This window comes from Sphaerodactylus townsendi, linkage group LG07 (assembly GCF_021028975.2).
Source record: "Sphaerodactylus townsendi isolate TG3544 linkage group LG07, MPM_Stown_v2.3, whole genome shotgun sequence".
Lineage (NCBI taxonomy): Eukaryota > Metazoa > Chordata > Lepidosauria > Squamata > Sphaerodactylidae > Sphaerodactylus > Sphaerodactylus townsendi.
The window spans coordinates 18,625,658-18,649,964 of NC_059431.1; the positions used below are offsets into that span (position 1 = coordinate 18,625,658).

A 24,307-nucleotide genomic window follows, 5' to 3' on the forward strand; every position below is an offset into this window, starting at 1 on the left:
CCCAACGTGGAGCCCGTGAGTGCCGTGGCGCATGCTGACAACTTTCCTGGTGTTCGCCAAGTCAGGCAGGGCTTTTGCATGGCGAGGCCTCTGATTGGCCATTGGAGATTTGATTGGCCGTGCAGATTTTTTTTTAAAAAAAAGGTCGCTTTGGCCACACCTGCTGTCACAAAACAAGAATCTTCACTGTGTGACTGAAGGGAAGCTGCAGTCGCCATTTTATGGCTGGCTCTGCCTCCTGTGCCGGCTCTTTTGTGGCAACCATTTTGTGGCTGCACCTACTACACCGTGTCAGAATTCCAAAGGTTCCCTCAGGATCAAAAATGCTAGAACTCCTGATTTATTTTATTTATAGCTTGCTTTTTGCCTCAGAGGAGAAACCAAGTGACTTGCATCACTGTCCTTTCCTCCATTTTGCTCTCACAACCAGAGGCGTAGCTAGGCCAGAATGCGCCCGGTTCACACTCTGGCTTCCCCCTCCCTCCGCGGCCCTGCGGCCCCCCTGCGGCAGCCCCCCCCCCATTTCACTTACTTTTAGGAAAGGAGCAGGCCGAAGAAGCCTGCCTGCATTGCCTGGGCCTGGTGGGAACTACATTTTCCAGGAGCCCTTGGGAAATGTAGTTCCCACCAGGCCCAGGCAACGCAGGCAGGCTTCTTCTCTGGGATGTTCCATTCCTAAAAGTAAGTGGGGGATGCCGTGGGGGGGGGCGCTGCGGGGGGAGCGCGGGGGGGGGCAGGGATGACCAGAATCGGTGACCAGAATCGGTGCACCCGGTGCGTTGCGCACCCCCCGTCCCCTGGTGGCTTCACCACTGCTCGTGACAACTCTGTGAGGTAGAACAGTCTGAATAATTGGCCCAAGGTCATCCAGTCAGCTTCTGAGGAAGAAGAAGAGTAGGAGGAGTTTGGATTTATATTCCCCCTTTCCCTCCTGTAGGAGACTCAAAGGGGCTGACAATCTCTTTTCCCCCCTCATAACAAACCCCTGTGAGGTAGGTGGAACTGAGAGAGCTCAGAAGAACTGTGACTAGCCCAAGGTCACCCAGCTGGCATGTGTGGGAATGCACAGGCTAATCTGAATTCCCCAGATAAGCCTTCACAGCTCAGGCGGCAGAGCGGGGAATCAAACCCGGTTCCTGCAGATTAGAATGCACCTGCTCTTAACCACTTAGCCACTGCTGGGAATTTGAAACTAGGTCTCCCAGAACCGAGCCCAACACTCTGACTGCTACACCACATTCAATTACTCGTTCATCCTGAATCTTTTAAGAAGTTAAATTAGTCTTAAGATTATTCCCTCTCGTGTTGAATACATGTTCTAGATGCAATCAAGAGCTTTTCTCTTTTTTTTCCCTTGAAAACAAGGTGGAAAATCTATTGCAGTAGAATGCAGTGAAGGTAAAGTCAGTCTTTGGTTGTGGTAGAGCTTCATGGTGAATTCTGCATGCTGGGAATTATTAAATGTGGTCGATATGTTGAGTTGAGCATCAGTGCTGTTGACTGTGTTGACTTACTACTGCATGCTTTCATTTCTCCATTTATCTCTTCTACTAATGATACAAAAACGTCCTTTCCTTTGCCAATGAATGTGGAGCCGCTTTATCTATGTACCATATTTAACACACCATTGTAAATCACAATCATTAAACATGACCTTCCTTCCATCTTTAGCTTTCTGTTAGATCCTTTCATGAATATGCCTGTCAAATGCACCATTGCTCAGTTTTCTGTATTCCCTTTCAGAAGATTTAACGGGCATCGGAGGGCCAGGTAAGTAAAACTTTTAATTCATAAGTCCATCCCTGCAGCATGCGAGAGAAGTTGGTATGAAATGGCATTTGGGTCTGGAATGTTTTACTGCAAAACCCATGCACAGCTATAATCTTCAAGGCCAAGTATAAAAAGATGATAATTCCATGATGGAAAAACATCAGGTGTTTTGAGTCTGGAAAATTCATGGCATCAAACAGTGACCCCATTAGGGTTTGTGCCAGACATTTGGGGGACAAAAATGCCAGTCATAAGGTCATGTCAATCCTTCCTTAGCTGCAGAAGTCCGTGTTTGCTTTTTTGCCAAGTGCTACTGTGGGTTCCAAAATATCCCATCCTGTGGAATGTTGCATATGCAGGGGTGAAAGCAGAAAACCATTCCCGGATCCTACTCAGTGGAGAACATAGGTTATCTGTGCCTCGGTATTGCAAACAGTGCGTTTATAGTAACAGAATGTTTCTTCTAGCAAACCTTCTGCATTTTTGAACAGCCTGACTCTGGCCTTTGCTAAGAGCCAAATGAGATGGTACATTAAAAAACAACAACAGTTGACTCAACAGCTGCTGCAGAGAATATCTCTTTAAAAACAGGGAGAGTACATGCTAACTGCACAATATGAGTTTAGGACAGTGATTCCCAACCTAGAGTAGGCGTATCCCCGAGAGGATTGCCCCTGAGCATTTGGGGAAATGAAAAAATGTAATGGGTTTGCCAATATGGGGCTACAATTTTAGGAAAATGGGTTGCCAGCAGGTGAGTGAAAACAGGTTGGAAACCATTGGTTTAGGAGACGAAAGGATTCTGTCCCCCCCCTCCATTTTCTGAGATTAGATGGGGAGGAATTATTTTCTTCTCTCTTGCAGAATTAGGTTCTCTCCGGCTTTTAGGCAGTGAATCTCTCTAAAAGTGAATCAGATCCAGGCGACAGGGACCTGACCAGTGGTGGGATTCAGATAATCTAACAACTAGTTCCGGTGGTGGGATTCAAATAATTTAACAACTGGTTGTTTACAAACACCATTTTAACAACAGGTTCTGCCGAACTGGTGCGAACCTGCTGAATCCCACCACTGGATCTGACTCTTACAAAAACATAAATAAGGTCTGGTTTGGTCAATGTACAACAGAAGGGTTGGGAACGTAAGCTGAGGGAGCTTTACTATAACTGCATCAGGATCTGGAAGGATTTTGCAGGTTTACAATAATATCCTTCTTAGCCCACTGGGAGAAGGGTGTGGCTCTGCTTTGGATTGCACTGTTAGTCCACTATGGCTGGCATAGTTAAATCTAGCAGGGTAGCTGTGTTAATCTGTGGTGACAGAACAAAACAAGTCAAGATGTAGCACCTTAAAGTACCCAACATGGTACCTATTTTCTTAGTGTCGGCCAAGTGTTTTTAGAAAGTGGGCAAGGTCAGTGAGGCTATGCCCAGCAGGGCTTCTGATTGTCCACTGGAGATCTGATTGGCTGTGCAGATTGATAGACATCCCATTAAACAAAGCTTCCGCCTTAAATATGGAAGAGTCACTATTAGTGTTATGCATGACCTCACTCCTGCCATTTTGTTGTTGACTCTGTCTCCCGTGGCAGCCATTTTGTGGTGGGCTGTACGTACCATGGAAGGCATTTTGTTATTGCACCCACCACCCCTGTGTCAGAACTAAGGTGCCCACAGACTCAAAAAGGCTAGGGACTCCTTTCTTAAAAGACTAACAACATTATACCAGTATGAACTTTTGCAAGGATGTTGCATCAAATGAAGTGAACGCTGTCTTACCAAAGCTCATTCTAGGATACATGTTAATTCTGAAAGTACTACTAGATTTCTGTGTAGTTGAATCTAGTCTACGGATCCTAGTTAGTGGGAGAACTAACTCTGGGTGATTTCGCACAGGCAAAATGTAATGTGTTAAGGGGTGTGAAAAAAGTGTTATGGTGGAGAAGTTTCCTCAGAACTCGCCCCCAAAACACTTCTAAGCCTTTAATTTTGCTAAAACCCTTTAATTTTGATAAAACCCTTATATTTTGCTAAACCAATTTTAAAGTTGCTAAATTAGCAACTTTTCCCCTTTAACTCGGGTTTCACACTCTTCCTGCTTGCCTGTGTGAACTATGACAAGCAGGAAGCATTCTGTTCTCCCCCTTCTGTCCACCATTATGGTGGATTCTCTAAGCGGCTGCCATTAGAGTGGATTCTCTAAGCAGCTGCCATTTTGTGCCAGCATATTTGTGTGTTTGTGTGGGGGGGGAGATTCTCAGGTGGGGGGAATTCTCAAATGCGCATTTCGCGGGGAAACGAAGTGTTTCCTGTGTGAAACATCCTGCATCCTGTTGCCGGGCCCCCAACAATCCTGATGGCCCCATGTACCTGCCATGAGAATGCGGAGACAGGCAACACAGGGTCATTTAACCCGTTTGTGTTGCCTTTGCCAAAGGGACCCCTGTTTAACCATCTGCTTGCACTGATAGCATCTGTGTATCCAAAGTTCATGTTTGACAGCAGTTCTTGGCAGGAGAGTGGAAAAATAGGGATGAGCTTATAATAACCATTATTTGCGTCCATGGTTCCATTGCTATGACATCAGGATGCAGCCTTCATTAAATCTAAACCCAAGGAGCATCAGACAGGGAAAACGCTTAAAAAACCTTTGAATGTTTGCAATATTGTTGGGAGTAGTGAATTGATTGACCATTTTCATTTCCTTTCTTACAAAGCAGATCTTATGGAACAATTGACTGAAAGGCATTTTGGTGAGTAGTTTATACACTTGTTTAGAAAATACCCGCTCTGCTTCTCCAGAGAACCTGCTGGAGGTGGTTTACATAGTAAAACATGGCGAGAACATTAAACAACATAAAAGTGATTAAAACTTAACAAGCCTGGTCAAATCCATGGCTGTGCCAGCTTAGATTGTAGCCAAGCATTTTTGGAATCAGCTGGTCACTTCATTTTGTATTTAAGGTGGTATAGCTCTCTGTAGAGTGTTCATTGGATTTGTTTTCTGTATCAAGAGTTTTCTTGCGCTCTTGACTTTTGATCTCTAGTGTATTTTGTTTGAATGGAGAGAGGTGTTATTTAAGGAAGCTGAATATCTCTGTGAATAAAACAGTTTTTTAACTGGAGTATGCAGTTCTTAAATATTTTTCCTTTGTGCTTTTAAGATCTGTCTTTTTCTAATTATTTATGGTTTGGTTTTACTGATTTTTTGCCCAGTTTTTTTAAAAAAAACATGTGCCACTTTGCGGATTCATTTGAGATAGGTTAGCTGTAGGTATTCTGAACTAACTAAAGACACTGGCTGTTTCCTCACACACAGGGAAAAGCATTTCCACCTGCATGAATTGTGCCGGTGGAGGCTTAGGGACCGTTCGCACGCTATCGTGCGAGCGGCCCCGACTTTCCCCCCAGCTGGAGAGTGGAGCCACCTCTCGGTCGGCCCCCTCCACTGACCTTCATGTCCAGCGTCGCTCTGGAGGGCTGCAGGGACCTGCCCACGCTGCCTTCCGACCTCCAGGGGTCAACAGTTCACACTGCGCCGATGGGAAGACAGCGCTTTGCAAAAACCTGGGGCGCTGTGCCCATGCAGAAAGGGCCTAACAGATTTTTATTCTAACGTAAGCTTTTATGGGCCTGAACACTCCAACACATGCCAACTGGGTGACCTTGGGCTAGTCACAGTTCTTCGTAGCACTCTGAGCCCCAACTACCTCACAGGGTGTTTGTTGTGGGGGGCGGGGGAGGGAAAGGAGATTGTACTGTTGAAGGCTTTCACAACTGGACTCAACCAGCTGTTAATGGCTTTTCTGGCCTATGTTAACCATGGTCTTGTATTTTTTGCTTTTAATATTTTGTTGGCATCTGTGACTGGCATCTTCAGATCCATGTTACAGAAAGATGTGTGCTCCTGAAGATGCCAGCCATAGATGCGGGCAAAACGTTAGAAGCAAAAACGACCAGACCATGTCCACGCAGCCTGGAAAAAACACAAACGCCAGTCTGATTTATTTGTGTGTTTGGCTTGTACCCTGTCCATTGCTACCCATTCCCGACAAGTCAGACTCTGAAACACTGATGGTCTAATTCAGTGCAAGGTGGCTTTGTGTGTGTTCAAGCTTCTTAGGGTGCACTACACAGGCTTATCTGTGTGATGAAAGGAAGTTGTGGGGGATTGGAGACTACAGACTGATGTATTATTATCTCACCCCTTTTTGGGGACCTTCAGTAACTTGGATTGGCATCAGATTGGGGGCAGGTCGCTGGGTAGGAAAACAGACCGGTCGCACTGCAGTCCTGAGCAGAGAGACCCTCCCCCTCTTCTTTTGAAGCCTGTGGACTTCAAAGAGTGGCGCCTCTTCCCAAGTTATACCATCTAGCTGGCTGAGGCTGGTTTTGCTTGCGGGAAGACCGGGCAGACGTTTTGCTCCAGCGTTGTGGCCTTTGCAGGTTATTTTGATGGTACGGTAGCCAGGAAGTTGGCAACGGCACCGGCTTTAGAACCGTTTTCCTATTTAAGCACTGTGGCCAGAAATGAGCAGGGCTTTTTTTGGGTTTTTTGCATGCTGAAGGAGCACGCACGCACGCACGCACGCACGCACGCACGCACGCACGCACGCACGCACGCACACACACACACACAGAGAGAGAGAGAGAGAGAGAGAGAGAGATATTTATGTAGCAGAGGATTGGTAAAGGCACGGCCCAAAGCGGCCTGGCAGTCACATGGTGGGGCCTTGGAACGGGTTGTGTTACCTCGGTGAACATTGCTGGTAGTGGGAGTTCACCAGAGATCTCCATACACCACCATTCCCTCCGGCACATCGGTGAAGGCCCTTACAAAAAACCAGAGCATGGAGGAGAAAAATTCTATGCTGATCATTGACATGTTCAGGGTGGATTTCTTTCTTCCCCACAAGGAGCACTTAAACATTTATTTAATAAAAACGTTTGCATGTTTCTGTCATTTGATACCTTTCTGCCAAGATGTTCGAAGATAAATGCAGGGAATGGCAAAAATCTGTTTCAGGTCATTGGTGACCCCCTGACCTTCCTCAGCCCTTCTGTAGCCCCAAGGGAAACAGAGAAGGTGCTGTCTCAGTTGTGTTCTCTCAGGCGATTGATGGTCTGTTCGGGAGCTGGTCACATACATTGTTTGAAGGAACTGTTTTACTACATGGTCTGCCACTGATTGAGGCCTGGGTGGGGGTGGCAGGGCATGGCACATGCAGCCTGGGTGGGGGTGGCACATGCAGCACAGTGGAGACTTGGTGGTGGGGGTGGTCAATCTACCGCTAATGAACGCTTCACTCTCTGACGTCGCAAAGAGTCCTTCATTGCCAGCTCCAAAACCATACAGCTTTCCTCAACTCCCTGTCCCCTGGTTGAGGTAATTAAATGTCACTCATCTTCCATGCATGGATCCTGCCTGTCCTCTTCTCCTCATTCAGTTCACCCCAATTGCAGCATACCACTGCCTTTAGAGCCCTTCCTAAGAGCTGGACCTATCCCCCGCTTCCACTTCTAGCCACCCAACCTCCAGCCCTGAGGGCAGGCCCCCTTCCCAAAATGCAGTTGAATCTTCCACCCAGACCCACAGCATCCTTCCCTGGCCACATCCACCCAACTAGTTCAGGGGTAGGGAACCTGCGGCTCTCCAGATGTTCAGGAACTACAATTCCCATCAGCTTCTGTCAGCATGGCCAATTGGCCATGCTGGCAGGGGCTGATGGGAATTGTAGTTCCTGAACATCTGGAGAGCTGCAGGTTCCCTACCCCTGAACTAGTTGAATGAGTCCTCCCTCCAGTCTTCTCAGACACTTGCATTCTCCGTTGCTCTTCCTCCTTTTGTACTGTAGAGAGGCCCAGGACTTGACCTGGGTCACCGTCCCTCATCAAGGGGCCTACGGCATTGCAGAGGCCCGAGGGTTGACAGGAATAGCAAACAACGCACTAGGCTTGGCACAAAATTATCTTCCTATTCAAAGTTTTTCCCATCTGGCTGCCTGTTGTGAGCAGAAAAGTGATCCATTATGTTTGAGATTTTATGTCCTCAGAAATGGTGCTGAGGAGCTAACAATGCATGCATTTATTAGCAGTGTTACAGTGTTCTAAAAACATAACAGGTGCTCTGCTGCATCAAATCAATGCTCCATCTAGTCCAGCATCTTGTCACACACAGTGGCCAGCTAGCTGCCCTGGTGGGCTACCAAACAGGACACAGAAGCCAGAGCCTTCCCCTAATTTTGCCTCCTAACATTGGTATTCAAAGATTTGGTATTCAAAGATTGGTACTCAAAGATTAGTCATTGATGAATCTCTCCTCCACCAACAGCAGTGGCGTAGGAGGTTAAGAGCTTGTGTATCTAATCTGGAGGAACCAGGTTTGATTCCCAGCTCTGCCGCCTGAGCTGTGGAGGTTTATCTGGGGAATTCAGATTAGCCTGTACACTCCCACACATGCCAGCTGGGTGACCTTGGGCTAGTCACAGCTTCTTGAAGCTCTCTCAGCCCCACCTACCTCACATGGTGTTTGTTGTGAGGGGGGAAGGGCAAGGAGATTGTAAGCCCCTTTGAGTCTCCTGCAGGAGACTCAAAGGGGGGATATAAATCCAAACTCCTCCTCCTCCTCCTTCTTCTTCTCCTTCTTCTCCTTCTTCTTCTTCTTCTTCTTCTTCTTCTTCTTCTTCTTCTTCTTAAGCCATCTGTTCCAGTGGCCATCACTACAGCTTGGTGTAGTGGTTTTTTTTAAAAAAATATTTTTTTTTGTAGTGGTTAAGAGCAGTGGACTCTAATCTGGAGAACTGGTTTGATTCCTCACTCCTCCTCGAGTGGAGGATTCTTATCTGGTGAACTGGATTTGTTTCCCTGCTCCTGCACATGAATCCTGCTGGGTGACCTTGGGCCAGTCACAATTCTCTTAGAACTCTCTCAGCCCCACCCACCTCACAAGGTGTCTCTTGTGGGGAGAGGAAGGAAAGGAGTCTGTAAACCACCTTGAGTCTCCATACAGGAGAGAAAGATGGTTATAAATCCAAACTCTTCTTCCTCTTCTTCTACATTCACAGGCAGTGAATTCCACAATTTAATACTTTTTTTTAGTAAAGAAATGCTTCTTTCCATCAGCCAGTGAGTCTATTGCCCATTGATTTCATTGGGTGCCCATAAAATCTAACATTTTAGAAGAGATAAAGTTATCTATCCTTTCTTCACCCCACCCATAATTTTATAAACCACCGTCATGTCCCCTCTGGGGAAGTCACTGGGCTTAGATGGCTGTTAATTCTGTTTAGGATTGCATTTGTGAGTCAGCGTATTGCTGCAGTGTACTATAATTTGAGTGCATATTCCTGATTTTATATTGTCAGGTCAGAGTCCATTGACAGTGGCAATCCATTTTTCTATGATAGTTGCATTGGAGACAGCGAAGGCCATGAACCTTCTAGGCAAAGAGGAGGCTGGAGGATGGAATTTCTGTCAGCGAGTTGGATAAATGATGCAAAAATGCTACGTACTTTGTATTTTTCAGTCCAGGACTGAATTCTCAAAAGAGAAACAGAATTTATGCTATCTTCTGTTTATATGAAGCTTGGCAGTTTGTAAATTGTCTCTATTAATTTACAGTTTCTCTGGGGATAAAAAGAGCTCAGAGATATGTTGTCAGTGTAAATAGGCCCGCGTTAATGACTCCGTCGCAGGAATCCTTAAAACAGGTGGCCGCTGAAACTGTGGGGGTGTTGTTATCATTTGTAACTGTCTCTGTAAAATGGCTTTCATTGTGATGGAGCTTGGCAGATTGTATTTCATCTATAAACGACCTGTTTCGCGCAGTAAATTAAGATCAAGGCACAGAGATCTGTTCATAATTGTGTTGGGGAAACCTGTCAGATTTTCTTATTCTGCTTTGGAAGCTCATGTCTGTTTATTCGTTTGATAAATTTCTTTCTTGGTATTTTCAGACAGAATAACAAAGTACACAATATCAGCAGCATTACAGGTAGAAAGTGTTTTAAAAAACTTAAATGCTAAGGCTGAGTCATTATGATAGACCAGTGATGGAGAACCTTTTTGAGACCGAGTGCCCAAATTGCAACCCAAACGCCATGTATTTATTGCAAAGTGCCAACCCAGCAATTTAACCTGAATACTGAGGTTTTAGTTTAGAAAAAACCAGTTGGCTCCCTCTTCTTTCGCCCCACCCGCTTGAGCAGGGGTCAGCCTACTCTAGCCTCCAGCAAGTCCCACGCGTACCGCTCTGTGCCTCTCTAGCATCTCTGTCTCCTCTGTGCCCCCCCCCCTCAGGCAGCAGCCACCCGGAGCACAGACCCGCCAGCTGAGTCCTTCCTGCTCACCGCGGTGCACGCACATCGTGCTCAGTGACCCAGGCCAGCCTAGATTTGTCTGTGTGGGTGGAGTGATTTTCTGCCCCCCACATGACGAACTCTGTGTGCGTGTGCCCACAGAGAGGGCTCTGAGTGCCACCTCTGGCACCCATGCCATAGGTTCGCCATCACTGTAATAGACTCTGGTTTAGGAAGTTTAACTGCGGTTTAGCACAGTGTCTTACATCACAATTTACAGCCATGTTCTTTCTTCGCTGGCCACAGTAGTTGGCAACTGGATTTCTAAACATGTAAGCAGCTCGAGTGTGTCCAATTGGAAACTTAAATCATGTTTGGAAGCTCAAACCATGAACTACAGTTAGAGCAGACCATGGTTGGAAGCTTAAACCATAAACTAATATTAGAGCAAACCATGGTTTGGCATAATACCAGAACTGAACCTATCAGTGCAATCCTAAACTGAATTACACATTTATGTGTAATTGAATTTGGTGAGTTTAGAAAGGTGTAACACTTAACACTGCACTTTTAGCAATTCTTCCTCCATTAAAGTATGATAGCCTCAGTGTTGTCATTTTACCTTCTAGGGACAGTTCAGCTTGGTTTGATCTAGAACAGGGGTAGGGAACCTTCAACACTCAAAGAGCCATTTGGACCTGTTTTCCACGGGAAAATAAAACACTTGGAGCCGCAAATAATTTTTGACATTTAAAATAAAGATAACACTATATATATATAGGGGTTTTTTTACCTTTTACTCTGCTCATTCTGAGAAGCACATGGATGCGCCCGCCCTGCTGCCTGCAGGGCGGGCAAGGATGAAGCCAGCGGCTTGGCCTCGCCAGCTGCAGGGAAAGCACCCGCCCCGCTCCAACGGGGCGGGCGAGAGGGGAAGCCCGCGTCGCACCCCAGCCGACCGTGGGCAGTTGGTGCGCCCGCCCTGCTGCCTGCAGGGCGGGCAAGGATGGGGCCGGTGGCTCGGCTCGTGGAGCCACAGTGCAAGGGCAGAAGAGCCGCATGCGGCTCTCGAGCCGCAGGTTCCCTACCCCTGATCTAGAAGTATAATCTTCATTACTGAAAATTATAGGAGGGGTACACAAAGCTGTGATGTTGGCTGTCTCTTATCCATACTCTCTCCTCCCATTCTCTTTTAGGCCCTTTCTGTACAACACCTAAAACGTTCGTAAAATGTTTTCAATCTCTCCCTTCATCATGATGTACGTTCACATTCACCCCCTCGAAACGATTCATGACTGCCAGCCAATACATGTTTTTCTCTTTTAGTTTGTGAATGGATGCTTCAGTGCTTCATGGCTTCATGCTGAAGTTTATCCCCCCTTCCCAAACAAACAAAAGCAATAAAAATAAACAGGTGTTGGGTGAGTGCTTTGATTGTGAATCCCTGAATGGCAGGGGGCTGGACTTGATGGCTCTTGTGGTCTCTTCCAACATTATGATTCTATAGTTGAGAAAAGCAGGCTATAAATCCAAACTCTTTGTTCCATTTATACCTCACTTTTCTCTTAATTAAGAAGAAAAAGAGTTGGATTTAGATCCCCCCTTTCTCTCCTGTAAGGAGACTCAAAAGGGTTTACAATCTCCTTGCCCTTCCCCCCTCACAACAAACACCCTGTGAGGTAGGTGGGGCTGAGAGAGCTCAGAAGAACTGTGATTAGCCCAAGGTCACCAAGCTGGCGTGTGTTGGAGTGTACAGGCTAATCTGAATTCCTCAGATAAGCCTCCACAGCTCAAGTGGCAGAGCAGGGAATCAAACCCGGTTCCTCCAGATTAGAATACGCCTTCTCTAAACTCACCAAATTCAATTACACATAAATGTGTAACTCATTTTATCCTTGCAACAGGCCTACAAGGTCGATTAGGCTGAAGGTGAGTGATTGGCCCAAGCCAGCCTCTATGGCAGAGTGGGGTTTTGAGCCTGGGTCTCCCAGATTCTATCCAAACTCTCTAACCAGTACACCATGCTATCAGCTGGCAATGGCAAACCACCTTTGACCGTCTTTTGCCTCAAAAACCCCACAGAGTCACCATAAGTCATCTTCAGCTTACCAGAATCTCCCACCAAGTCAACAAAAACGGAGATATCATATGTTACAGCAATGTGCAGATCTCTTTCCCATATTGGATGTACAGGCAGTTCTACTTGAAGAAAACAGAAGTGTTGATTTTTGAAATTCCATGAATGTGCCAAATGGTATATATGTTGACTAAGTTGTAGCAATGCATTTTACATTGTTAAAGCATTAAATAACAGTAGGCTTGAGAACAAACAAATATTACATACATCTTCATTTCCCTCAGAATGTCCAGTTTTCTCTCGGTGGTGAAGGGCGATGGGTTTTTTTTAATCCAAGCGCTTCAGAATGTCTGGAAATGTTCATTTCTACTCAGGAGTGTACCAAAGTGTGATTTGTTTTTCCAGCCGTAGACAAAGTAGCCTTGCTGATCGGCAACATGAGTTATTGTAGGCACCCAAAGCTGAAGGCTCCTTTGGTGGATGTTTATGAACTCACCAATTTGTTGAGGCAACTGGATTTCAAAGTGGTTTCCCTCCTGGATCTTACTGAACCTGAGATGCGGAATGCCGTTGACGAGTTCTTACTGCTTCTGGATAAAGGAGTATACGGTAAGAATAAATGATGCAAAAGAAGATCTGTTGAAAACATTTGCTTGCTTGTATCTCCTGACACTTTTAATATTTGTTATTAGAAATGGCCTCATCTCATACAAATGATTCCCCAAGATGATACCCTCCAGTGTGTGTCATGCTTTCCCCAAGTATTCCTTCCCTGAAGCAAGGAATCAACCCTCTCTTTTCATCACTTCATCGGAGCAGGAAGTGCTTTAGAAGATCCTGGGAAATGTCATCTGCCTATAGGGGGCACTCATTCATCATTGGAAGATGCTTGGCTTGGGACATTTTGTGATGGTCCTCAGCTTCTAGGGCAGCCATTTTGTGGTGATGCCAATTACCTGTTCTCAAAATTCCAAAATCATAACTCCACTGAGTTGAGAGCCCCTGTCCTGTGCAATTAGATTAATAAAAATCTTATGTTTTTTTATAAATATTTCCTCCCCCTTCAACCCCTAAAAAATTGATTATTGTAATTACTTAACAGTAATCAGTTTTTCAGATATTGAAGGGGGGGGAATTGCTGAAATAACTTAAATAACTTAACCTAGATGGCCCCTGATCTCATCAGATCTCAGAAGGTCAGCAAGGTTGGTCTTGGTAGTACTTGGATAGTCCTCCCCAGTGGCGTACCTCCTATAGGGACATGGGGTAACTCATGTCCCTGAGCGCATGCCTTTTGGTCACATGGGGGCGCTTGCCGGGTCCCCACGCCTGGCCTCTCCCGTGGCACAGCTCCCCAGCCAGCGACCAGCAGCTCCCCTATGCTGGGGCGCGAGGCCAGGCCCAACCACGCAGCCAGGAGGTCTCTCCTTCCTGCAAAAGGGGTACTCTGGGCTTCTGCCCTCCCAGGCCTCCCTGCTGATGGGGAGGGCAGTAGTGGCCTGCCCCAACAGTGCCCACCTGAGCCACCCACCAGAGCCACCGTGGTAAGTGGGGCGCAGGGGGGAGGCACGAGGCAGGGGGACCCTTGACCGGGTGTTGCCCCGGATGCCTTTTTCCCCTGATATGCCTCTGGCCTTCCCCCAAGGAACACAAGGGTCGCTATTCAGAGGAAGGCAATGGCTAAACCACCTCGGCTAGCCTCTTGCCTTGAAAACCCTACTGGATTGCCATAAGTCAGCTGTGACTTGACGGCACATTACACATTTCAATTACTTAACAGTTAGGGTTTTTTTAAAAAAAAAGTGTAATGGAGGAGGATGAGAAAGATGTCAATTAGCAGACCCAATTAGCTGTCATTAGTCAAAAACATTGTAGAGGTGGAACATACAAAACTGCCTCATGCCAAGTCGAGATGCTGGTTTCCCAGCTCTCTTTCCTAGTTCTGGGACCTGAGATTGTTTTAAGCAGAGAAGCCGAGGATCATACTTCAGTTCTCGAGCATGCAAAATGCATTCTCTGCTGAGCTCCTCCCCTTCTCATCTCCTTCCCCATCTCAAAAGCTGTGTGAATTTCCCACCTCCCTGCATTACAGTTGCAAATTGTGCAAAATGAATTATGCTTTCATTGAAGGCATTTATAGAGAAGGTTTCTGCTCCTGGTAGGGCTGTTGCAAGTGGTTAAGGGGAAGGTGTTCAAGTAATAATTTTAGGTTGCAAAGTATGGTGTTCTCTTTAATTCAATGCTGGCTGATGTGACATTCAGAAGGTCTTGCCCTTTCTACAGCCAAGCCAAGGGTCACCATGACAGGAAGATTTATTGGAGCAGGAAAGGTGCCCAGAGACCTTCTGACAGCGTGCTTCACCGTTCCCTTTCCTTAGCAGTAATTTGTCATTTAAACCCGTGGCATCAATGCCATCGCTAGGGCCAGCTGACAGGAACTCAAACGAAAAGCTGTGCCAAACTGTGTGTGGCTCTCAGCCTTTTAAAAAAATCTGCCTGTTGTTAATGTCATTTATTAAAAATAATTTTGGACCAGGACTTGTCAGAACCCCAGAGCTGCCTCCAAAATTGCATAAGGAAAACCATATTTTTTGTCTGTGGACTTCCTAAACATAACATGCTGCCGTTTTATCCCGAAAATTACACAAACATAAAAGAAAAGATCTCAAGGGTATCCGGTGAAGCTGATGGGCAGTAGATTCAGGACATGCCAAAGGAAATATTTTTTAATGCAGTGAATGATTAAAGTATGAAATTCTTCACCAGAGGATGTTGTAATGGCCAGAGGCTAAGGCATCTTAAAAAGGGGATTAGGCGGACTCATATCTCCATATGCAGAGGCAGTAAACCAGTGCCAGGAGGCAGCATCGGAGAAGGCCTCAGCTTGTATGCCTCGTTGTTGGTTCTCCACAGTAACTGGCCGGCCACTGTGTGAGACAGGATGCTGGAATAAATGGACCACTGGTCTGACCCAGCAGAGCTCTTTTTATGTTCCTAATCTATAAGGAAGTAATCTGTCTCCCGTATGACAAATCCTGTTCAGCTTCGACAGGACAAAAGTACCTTTTATAGTTAATTCGTTCTGGGTTTCTTTTTAACCGCCTTCAGTTAGATAACTCTGCAACTAATTGGCTGCCATTCTTATCAGCTGTTTGATGTTTCTTAAAATGAGATAGGAGAGGCACGGAAGCACGGAGTTGCTGCCTTTTGCATGCCCAAAGACATTAACTTTGAAGTGAACGAATGAAGAGTGATGAGGAGGAAATGTGGCACTAGAAGATCCTTGAGCTGCTCCAATCACAGGGGCAGTACTGACTCCTGTGATGGTTCCAGGGGGCAGGACTTCCTTATCTGCAGGTACATAATACCTGTGCACCCAGTCCCGAATCGGTCTGCTACATTGGGAACTGTGCTAAAGCACTGTGATATTAAAGTTATACTGTAATGGTTCATAATAGATCAGACTCTCTGGTTACATTGATATTTCCAGTTGTCAGGGAAATATCTTTTGAATATCCGTGGAGCATACAAAAATCCAGTTGGTATGTGGATTGTTGTGGGCTTACTGCATTTTAATGACCACAGCTGCTGCCGGCCTCCGTTTAGTCCTTTTTACAAATACCGTACTTATAACAATATTGTTTCTTTATAATTACTGCTGGAATAATGACATTTCACATTCTATAAAAGCACATCTGGTAGATTTGCCCTGGTCATGGAATAGGTGGTTCTGGAAGCATATGGTTGGATCCTCTCAGATGGTTCTGCTGGTGGAAGGAGATTGGGGGGGACAAAAATTTTTTGCCAGTTCCTACTTCCATGACAGAGTGAGCATTCAGAGAGAGCATTAGTGGTATAGTGGTTAAGAGCAGGTGTACTCTAATCTGGAAGACCCTAGTTTGATTCCCTGCTCTGCCGCCTGAGCTGTGGAGGCTTATCTGGGGAATTCAGATTAGCCTGTGCACTCCCACACATGCCAGCTGGGTGACCTTGGGGTAGTCACAGTTCTTCGGAGCTCTTTCTGCCCCACCCACCTCACAGGGTGTTTGTTGTGAGGGGGAAAGGGAAAGGAGTTTGTAAGCCCCTTTGAGTCTCCTTACAGGAAAGAAAGGGGGGATATAAATCCAAACTCCTCTTCCTCCTCCTCTTCTTCGTCGTCTTCTCCTTCTTCTCCATCTCTCCCTTTATGCTACTTCTGGGGTCTCCCTTCCCCAGGAACAGTTTTTAAGGGGGCATTTGGGGTTGTATTGGATGGCAGAAAGCATCCAAGTCACACCAAGTCACTACCATCCATCTGTGGTAGTTTTTGGGGAGGATCCAGTTCATCGCCATTCCTTCCCCATCAAAGCAGATGAATATAGTCAGCTGGTATTGTAGAAGGATCACAGCCTGTTTTGTGGTTTTTGTCGTTTTAAATGAAAGGAATAATTGTGCTGAATGTCGTGACTCAACTGAGCGGTCTCATTTTTCTTTCCCAGGCTTACTATATTATGCTGGCCACGGCTATGAAAACTATGGCAACAGTTTTATGGTTCCTATCGATGCCCCCAATCCCTACCGGGCTGCCAATTGCCTCTGTGTACAAAACATACTCAAAAGGATGCAAGCAAAGGAGACCGGCCTCAATGTGTTTTTACTGGATATGTGCAGAAAAAGGTATTAAAACTTAATTTCTTGTGTTTAGAGATTGTTTTTTTTTAATCTTCATGGATAAAGGGAGCCATTGTTAAGAGTGGTGGATTAGTGACTGGGAGACCCTCCCCTTTTACAAGGTTGGATTGAGAAGCTCCCCCTATCGGACAGAGTATGCCCACATTGTCCTACATTGGAGCATATTGTATGTTACTGTCCAAAATATAATTCACAGAGGGAAGCTCTATTATAAGAACATAAGAACATAAGAACAAGCCAGCTGGATCAGACCAAAGTCCATCTAGTCCAGCTCTCTGCTACTCGCAGTGGCCCACCAGGTGCCTTTGGAAGCTCACATGTAGGATGTGAATGCAATGGCCTTCTGCGGCTGTTGCTCCCAATCACCTGGTCTGTTAAGGCATTTGCAATCTCAGATCAAGGAGGATCAAGATTGGTAGCCATAAATCGACTTCTCCTCCATAAATCTGTCCAAGCCCCTTTTAAAGCTATCCAGGTTAGTGGCTATCACCACCTCCTGTGGCAGCATATTCCAAACACCAATCACACGTTGCGTGAAGAAGTGTTTCCTTTTATTAGTCCTAATTCTTCCCCCCAGCATTTTCAATGAATGCCCCCTGGTTCTAGTATTGTGAGAAAGAGAGAAAAATTTCTCTCTGTCAACATCGATTTTCTACCCCATGCATAATTTTGTAGACTTCAATCCATATCCCCACCCCCTCAGCCGCCTCCTCTCCAAACTAAAGGAGTCCCAAAGCGCTGCAGCCTCTCCACTCATAGGGAAGGTGCTCCAGTCCCTCAATCATCCTTGTTGCCCTTTCTCTCTGCACTTTTTTCTATCTCCTCAATATCCTTTTTTGAGATCGCGGTGACCAGAACTGGACACAGTAACTCCAAGTCATAGGTTAAGCACCACTGCTTTATATAAGGGCATGACAATCTTTGCAGTTTTATTCTCAATTCCTTTCCTAATTATCCCCAGCATAGAGTTTGCCTTTTTTTTACAGCTGCCATGCATTGAGTTGACATCTCCCATGGAACCCTATCAACTAAGGCAGCTTCTACAATCCCTTTTCCTGGTCTGTGACTGTTAGCACTGACCCCTGTAAGCGTGTAATGTGAAAGTTTTGGATTTTTTTGCCCCTATGTGCATCACTTTTCATTTTGCTACATTGAACTGCATTTTGCCATTTTCTGAGCCTTTTACTCACCTAATTTATCAAGGTCCGCTTGGAGCTCTTCGCAATCCTTTGTGGTTCTCACCGCACCCTACCATAATTTGGTATCATCTGCAAGCTTGGCCACTGCACGCTACCCACCCCCTACTTCCAGGTCATTTTATGAATAGGTTAAAGAGCACTGGTCCCAAAACGGATCCTTGGGGGACAATTCACTCCGACATCTCTCCATTGTGAGAACTTCCCATTTACACCCACTCTTTGTTTCCTGTTTCTCAACCAGTTTTTAATCCATAGGAGGACTTCCCCTCTTATTCCTTCATTGCTGAGTTTTCTCAACAGTCTCTGGTGAGGAACTTTGTCAAAAGCCTTTTGGAAATCCAAGTAGACAATGTCCACCGGTTCACCCCTGTCCACATACCTGTTTAGAAGAAGAGACGAAGAAGAAGAGTTTGGATTTATATCCCCCCTTTCTCTCTTGTAGGAGACTCAAAGGGGCTTACAATCTCCTTGCCCTTCCCCCCTCACAACAAACACCCTGTGAGGTGGGTGGGGCTGAGAGAGCTCAGAAGAACTGTGACTAGCCCAAGGTTACCCAGCTGGCGTGTGTGGGAGTGCACAGGCTAATCTGAATTCCCCAGATAAGCCTCCACAGTTCAGGCGGCAGAGCTGGGAATCAAACCCGGTTCCTCCAGATTAGATACACGAGCTCTTAACCTCCTACGCCACTGCTGCTCCTCTGCTTTACACCCTCAAAGAACTCTAGTAAGTTTGTAAGACAGGATTTGCCTCTGCAAAAGCCATGCTGACTCTTTCTCAGCAGGTCTTGCTTTTCTACATGTTTTATAATTTTATCTTTAATGATAGATTCTACTAATTTACTAGGAACAGATGTCAAACTGACTGGCCCATAATCTTCAATTATGGGTAAAGCCTCTCCCAAAGTTTGCAAGGTAAAACTATTTTACAATACAACAACCTTTATTAGGCATATTAAAATAGGCTCCAGAGCGTTATAGACATTTCTGAAGTACAAATCAAAAGTACATTCAAAACACAGACAGATAAACTGTATCTAGCATTGGACATTACTTAGAAAGTTATATCACTTGTAAAAGAAATTTTGCTACTTTTTCCAAGAGCATGGCCTCTGTATTATTTAACAAAAGCTCCACAACAGAGTTGTCAGAGTGTCCTTCAGGTTTGTCTAAGACCAGCCCAGGAGAGAAATTCCTAATACCCACATATCTTGGACAGTCAAGTATAATGTGAGCAAGAGTCTCCACTTGGTTTTTACAGTGTGGACAGACCTGATCCTGGAGAGGGATAGATAGGTAGCAACTCTTTGTAATGGCCGATGGGAAAGTACTGCATCTGGCCCTTGTAATAATCCATCTCTGTTGGGGTTCTGTTGGGGTTCAGTTAATAGTTCAAGATATTTGGCTATGTGCCCCTGTTCTGGTGCTATTCCAACAGAAAGGGGTGAACATGATTTATTTGCTTGCCCCAACAAGGTATGGTATTCCTGTTCTATTTAATAGTAATGATCCTCTGATTTTAGGAAAAACAGCTCACCATCTGTTGCAGATCATGTTGCTAAGAGTGAATTAACAGCATACGTTGTACCTTTTCTTGTTGTAATTTTATGTTGCACAAATATGCCTAATAAAGGTCTTTGTATTGTATAACTGGGAGACCCAGGTTCAAATTCCCACTCATTCCATGGAAGCCCACTGGGTGAACTTGGGCCAGTCACGTTCTCTCAGCCTTACCTACCTCACGGGGTTGTTGTGGGGATACAATGGAGGAAAGAGAAAGCACTTTGGGTGTCCATTGAGGAGAAAGTCAGGATATAAATGAATTAAATATCTAAAATAAAGGACAGTTCAAGATACATAGGAATGTTGGATCCATTGAAGGAGATACCCAGGATAAGTAAAAGGACGAGAACACACAATTTAAGGCATCAAAACAACAGAGAGACACTTAGGGTGTAGCAGGTAAAATGTCTAGCATCAAACTAGTATCTGGGAGATCCAGATTCAAATCCCTACTTATGCCTAGTATCTGGATCTATATTAAAATCTGTACCATGCCATGGAAGCATCCAGATACTAGTTTGACAAACTACCCATGAGATGACACCATACTATGTAGTGGAGGCCATGTGCTTAGATGGCTGCAAAAAAGGGCTTTTACATTTGTGGAGAGTCGGAACCCTCAGTGGCAATTAGCCAAGACTGAAACAGGACCACCTAAATGGCATCATCCCCTTGACAAGCAGTGTGCAGTGGGTGGCATTTTACATCATTCTGTTGTCCTCCATTTTATCCTCACAACCACCCTATGGACTAAGTTAGGCTGAATGGTGCGACTGGCCCAAACTCACCAGGAGGTGGGGGTGCGCCATGCACCGGGCGCACGGTTTTGGGTCAGGTGAGGGGCGCAAAACCCCTCCTTCCGCCTCTGACTTGTACGTCTCTGACTTGTACTCAATGCTGTTTAGCAATAAGTTCAAAAAGAATAAAAGAATACATTTAAAATATGTAATTGAATCCTGAAAGCATCAGGCAAATAAAATCTCGTGCTGCATGAACCAAATTGGTGTTCTGCATCAACCAAAGTGGTCCCTTTGATGAATTATGTGACAACTCTCTGTCCTTGACTTCTATCTCATTAAGATGCATTGTGAAAGACTCACAAGATGCAAGCAGCTTGTATTAATATAGCAGAATGAGGCTTACTTAGCTATTAATTGACTGACATTTCAGAGAGCAGCAAAAATGAAACCGAGCCTTTTCGGCACAAGTTGTTTACAATGAATCTTACGCCAAACTGTACATTTTTTTCCTTTGAATTCTGCACAGTTTTCCTGTTTGGTTCTGAAAACATTTTCTCTTCATTTTTCCTCTGATGTTTTCCCGAGCAATTTTACCATGATTTTTCCTATCTGTTTCTGAGCCACCTTCCCTTGAGTGTGCAGTCCTGTTGAAACAGTCTTTATTTCTTATCTCACCAAACACTTGGTCCTTATCCACACCTCTGTATAGTTGCCCAACCCCTCCTTTAGCCATTTTCTACTCCCCCTCAATTTTTGAAAGGAATTTTTCTTGTTTTTCTTTTTGTCATGTCAATCTAGCAATAAAACATTTAGGCAGGGATAAGAAGCAGGGATGATTTAAACCAGCTTTGTCAATTTCACCCAGAGCTTGTAATGTTAAAGTGCAGGTACAGAAACCAAAAAGCAGGGACAATTAAATCAGTTTTGTAAATTTCACATAGACCTTGTGATGTTAACATTCAGGCTGAGATACAAAGATTCAAAGAAGCCGGGAGGATTGGATCAGTTTTGTCAATTTCACACAGCACTTGCAATGTTAATAGTCAGGAACAGATACAAAGATTCATATTGAACCAGCAAAGTAACTTTAAGGCAAAGATACTCTGTGTCCACAGTTTGGCGTGAGTGAAATTGACAAGGGACTGCTGCAGTAATGAGTGGATGTTACTGCAACTCTAATTTGGCCAGAAAATTGTGGGTTTTTGAAAATTTTCTGGTAATTATGTTTTCTGGTAATGATAATAATTTCTGGGTGGGGGGGGTTAGCTTCCATTTTGTATGGATAGTTCTCAATGGTAGAAATGGAGGCAGAGACTTTTTTAAAATTGCCTCATCAATATAACTATGCAATAACACTAGAGCGTCTGCGCAAAAGGGGAAAAAGGGGAAAGGGTTGTTCTTCTGCATCCCGGATGATATCTCACCACCATTAGGAATAATAGCAGTATTGTGTAGAATAAATGCAAATGAAGAGGCAAGGGGGGAAATGACAGGGAGAAAGAAGGTGTATGGAATGATTTCACAAAAAAACGTTTCCAAGATACAAGGTTTGACCACTGGGAAGATCTGTGGCAAACTATGCATGCAGAAAAAGCCTGTGTGGGGATAAATGCTGGTGTTTGGCCTGCCCTTCTGATTTTTGTATTCTTTTGTTTATTGAAGGAATGAGTACGACAACACCATTCTAATCCTGGATGCCCTGAAGGTTACAGCTAACATTGTCTTTGGATATGCCACGTAAGGTTCATTGTATTAAATCTGTAGATTTTAATTTTCTTTCTGTAAGAAAATCAGAATGTGGTAGAACCTTCTAAAGTAAGATCCTCTTGTCCTTTCCTTACAAATGATGACAGTTTGCCTGTGGGTTCATTTAAACCCTAACTTAAAACCTCTTGGTTGTCTGGAACCAGAACTGAATCCCTAAGCAGGAATAAAAAGTGGGTTTCGTTCAGGTTTCAAGCCAATCAAAAGATTCAGGTTTCAGATTTGGTTGGTCCTTGGGGATCCTTGATCAAGAAGTATCTCGCTGTCCTCAACCAGACCCTGAGCCTTCTCGGCTCTGGCCCTGGCCTGGTAGAACTCTTGATCAAGTGGGACCTGAGTCCTGTGGTCCCCGGCTCAATTCCACAGGGCCCGAAAGACTGAAATGTTCCACCAGGCCTATGAAGGAGGAGGAGGAAGAGTTGATTTATATACTCTGCTTTTCTCAACCATTAAGGAAGAAGAGAGTTTGAAGAGTTTGGATTTATATCCCCCCTTTCTCTCCTGTAGGAGACTCAAAGGGCTTTCCTTGCCTTCCCCCCTCACAGCAAACACCCTGTGAGGTGGGTGGAGCTGAGAGAGCTCCGAAAAGCTGTGACTAGCCCAAGGTCACCCAGCTGGTGTGTGTGGGAGTGCAAAGGCTGAACAGAGGACAGCATGGGAGGTGTTCCTGGTGCAGAGCCGACATTAGTCAGCTCCCTCCCAGATTTCAACTGGAAACACGGCACCCCGGTCCTGGGATTTATGCAACCCTTTGGATGGCATAAGTCCTGTAAACCCAGTGGGGCTTTCCAATGGCAGTGGGGTTTGGGAGCTTTATCTTTTTTGCTCCCCATTCCTCTGGAAAACCCTCTTGGAAGCAACAGGGTGGTGCCACATTGGCGCTGCCTCCTCCGACTTTGGATGGGCTGTAATACAACTATCTCTCTGGAGCTGGTGTCCTGTAAAGACTCTCTTCAGAAAGCTGCAGCTTCATATTTCCTTTTTATATACGTACCTACCTCTTTCGTTGTATGCTTTTTCACTTATTGACTATGCTATATTTTACAGATGTCAGGGGGCGGAGGCTTTTGAAATTCAACAGTCCGGATTAGCCAATGGGATTTTCATGAAGTTTTTGAAAGAACACTTATTGGAAGACAAGAAGATTACTGTGTTGCTGGACGGGGTGGCAGAAGGTGAGAGAAACTTGTCTGTAATACAGGATCTCCTTTCTGTGTGGGATCAAGCAAACTATGATCGTAGGAGGAAAAAAAGTTGGATGTGTTTATCAGTCATTCCTATTCAGCAGAGGTGTATCTGGGGAAAATGTAGCCTGATGCAAAATCTGAGTTCCCCCCCTCCACCCCGGTATGGGTGGCCGCCCTCCCCCAACTCGGCCAAACAAGGAGGAAGGAGGAGGGGTGTGGGGTGATTTTCCGCCCCCACGTGACTAAATGGCTGCAGCCCAGGTACATTTGACTCCATAAGTCCCCCTGGGCGGTACACCCCTGCTGTTCAGAAAGGTGTTACAACTAAAGCAGACGCTCTTCTTGCTGAAAGGGATGTTACGTTGTCTGCAGATTCTTGTGCCGTAACCTTTGGGTTTTTATCTGTAAGTGGAATCTATGGCATAGCCTGGGATTGCAAATCAGTACCAAGTGGCAGAGGCAGCAGTCGACAGCCACCCCACACGCACACACAGAGTTTCCAGGAACAATTCAGAAAATACATCTAAAAAAAGTCTGAGGAACAAGTAACAAAACTGAAACCTCAGAAGCAACCAAGAAACCTACAAGAAGATAAAGAAAACGAATGTGGCATGACACAGCATCAGACCAAGGAAGTGACCCAATATCACTTCAATCAGTCAATCCATTGTTATTCTTATACAAAGACCAGCATAAACTTCATAGATTCCTCAGAAATGTTACTAACGCCTAAACTTTAAAGCAATATCCACATCAAATTCTATAAGCTCATAAGGGTAAATTGTAGATTAAAAAACTAACATTTAAAATTCCAGTATTTATATTTAAACCTTATCCCAACCATATCTGGCAAATATTACCAGCTACGGCGCAGAATTTCACAGTATGTGTCATAACCTTTGGATTTTTGTCTATAAGTAGCATCTTAATATACACCAATCCCAAGCAACCAGCATCTTAATATACACCAATCCCAAGCAACTATTAAGCATGGGAATAATAAACTTAGAATGGGCCTCTTGATAAAAGGGGCAGTGAAGTAAA

At 45.0% G+C, this 24,307-nt stretch overlaps 1 protein-coding gene across 2 annotated transcripts in view; it reads left to right on the plus strand.

The window, feature by feature from the left end:
- The window catches only part of MALT1 (MALT1 paracaspase), a 50,649-nt gene that overhangs the window by 18,348 nt on the left and 7,994 nt on the right, over window positions 1-24,307 (plus strand). The window contains exons 7-13 of one of the 2 annotated variants that reach the window (XM_048503808.1): window positions 1,366-1,398; window positions 1,744-1,770; window positions 4,487-4,522; window positions 12,549-12,752; window positions 16,622-16,799; window positions 21,975-22,049; window positions 23,124-23,251. In XM_048503808.1, the coding sequence (XP_048359765.1) occupies window positions 1,366-1,398; window positions 1,744-1,770; window positions 4,487-4,522; window positions 12,549-12,752; window positions 16,622-16,799; window positions 21,975-22,049; window positions 23,124-23,251 (681 nt within the window). The remainder of the gene's footprint in view (window positions 1-1,365; window positions 1,399-1,743; window positions 1,771-4,486; window positions 4,523-12,548; window positions 12,753-16,621; window positions 16,800-21,974; window positions 22,050-23,123; window positions 23,252-24,307) is intronic. The other variant, XM_048503809.1, reaches the window with a different exon arrangement.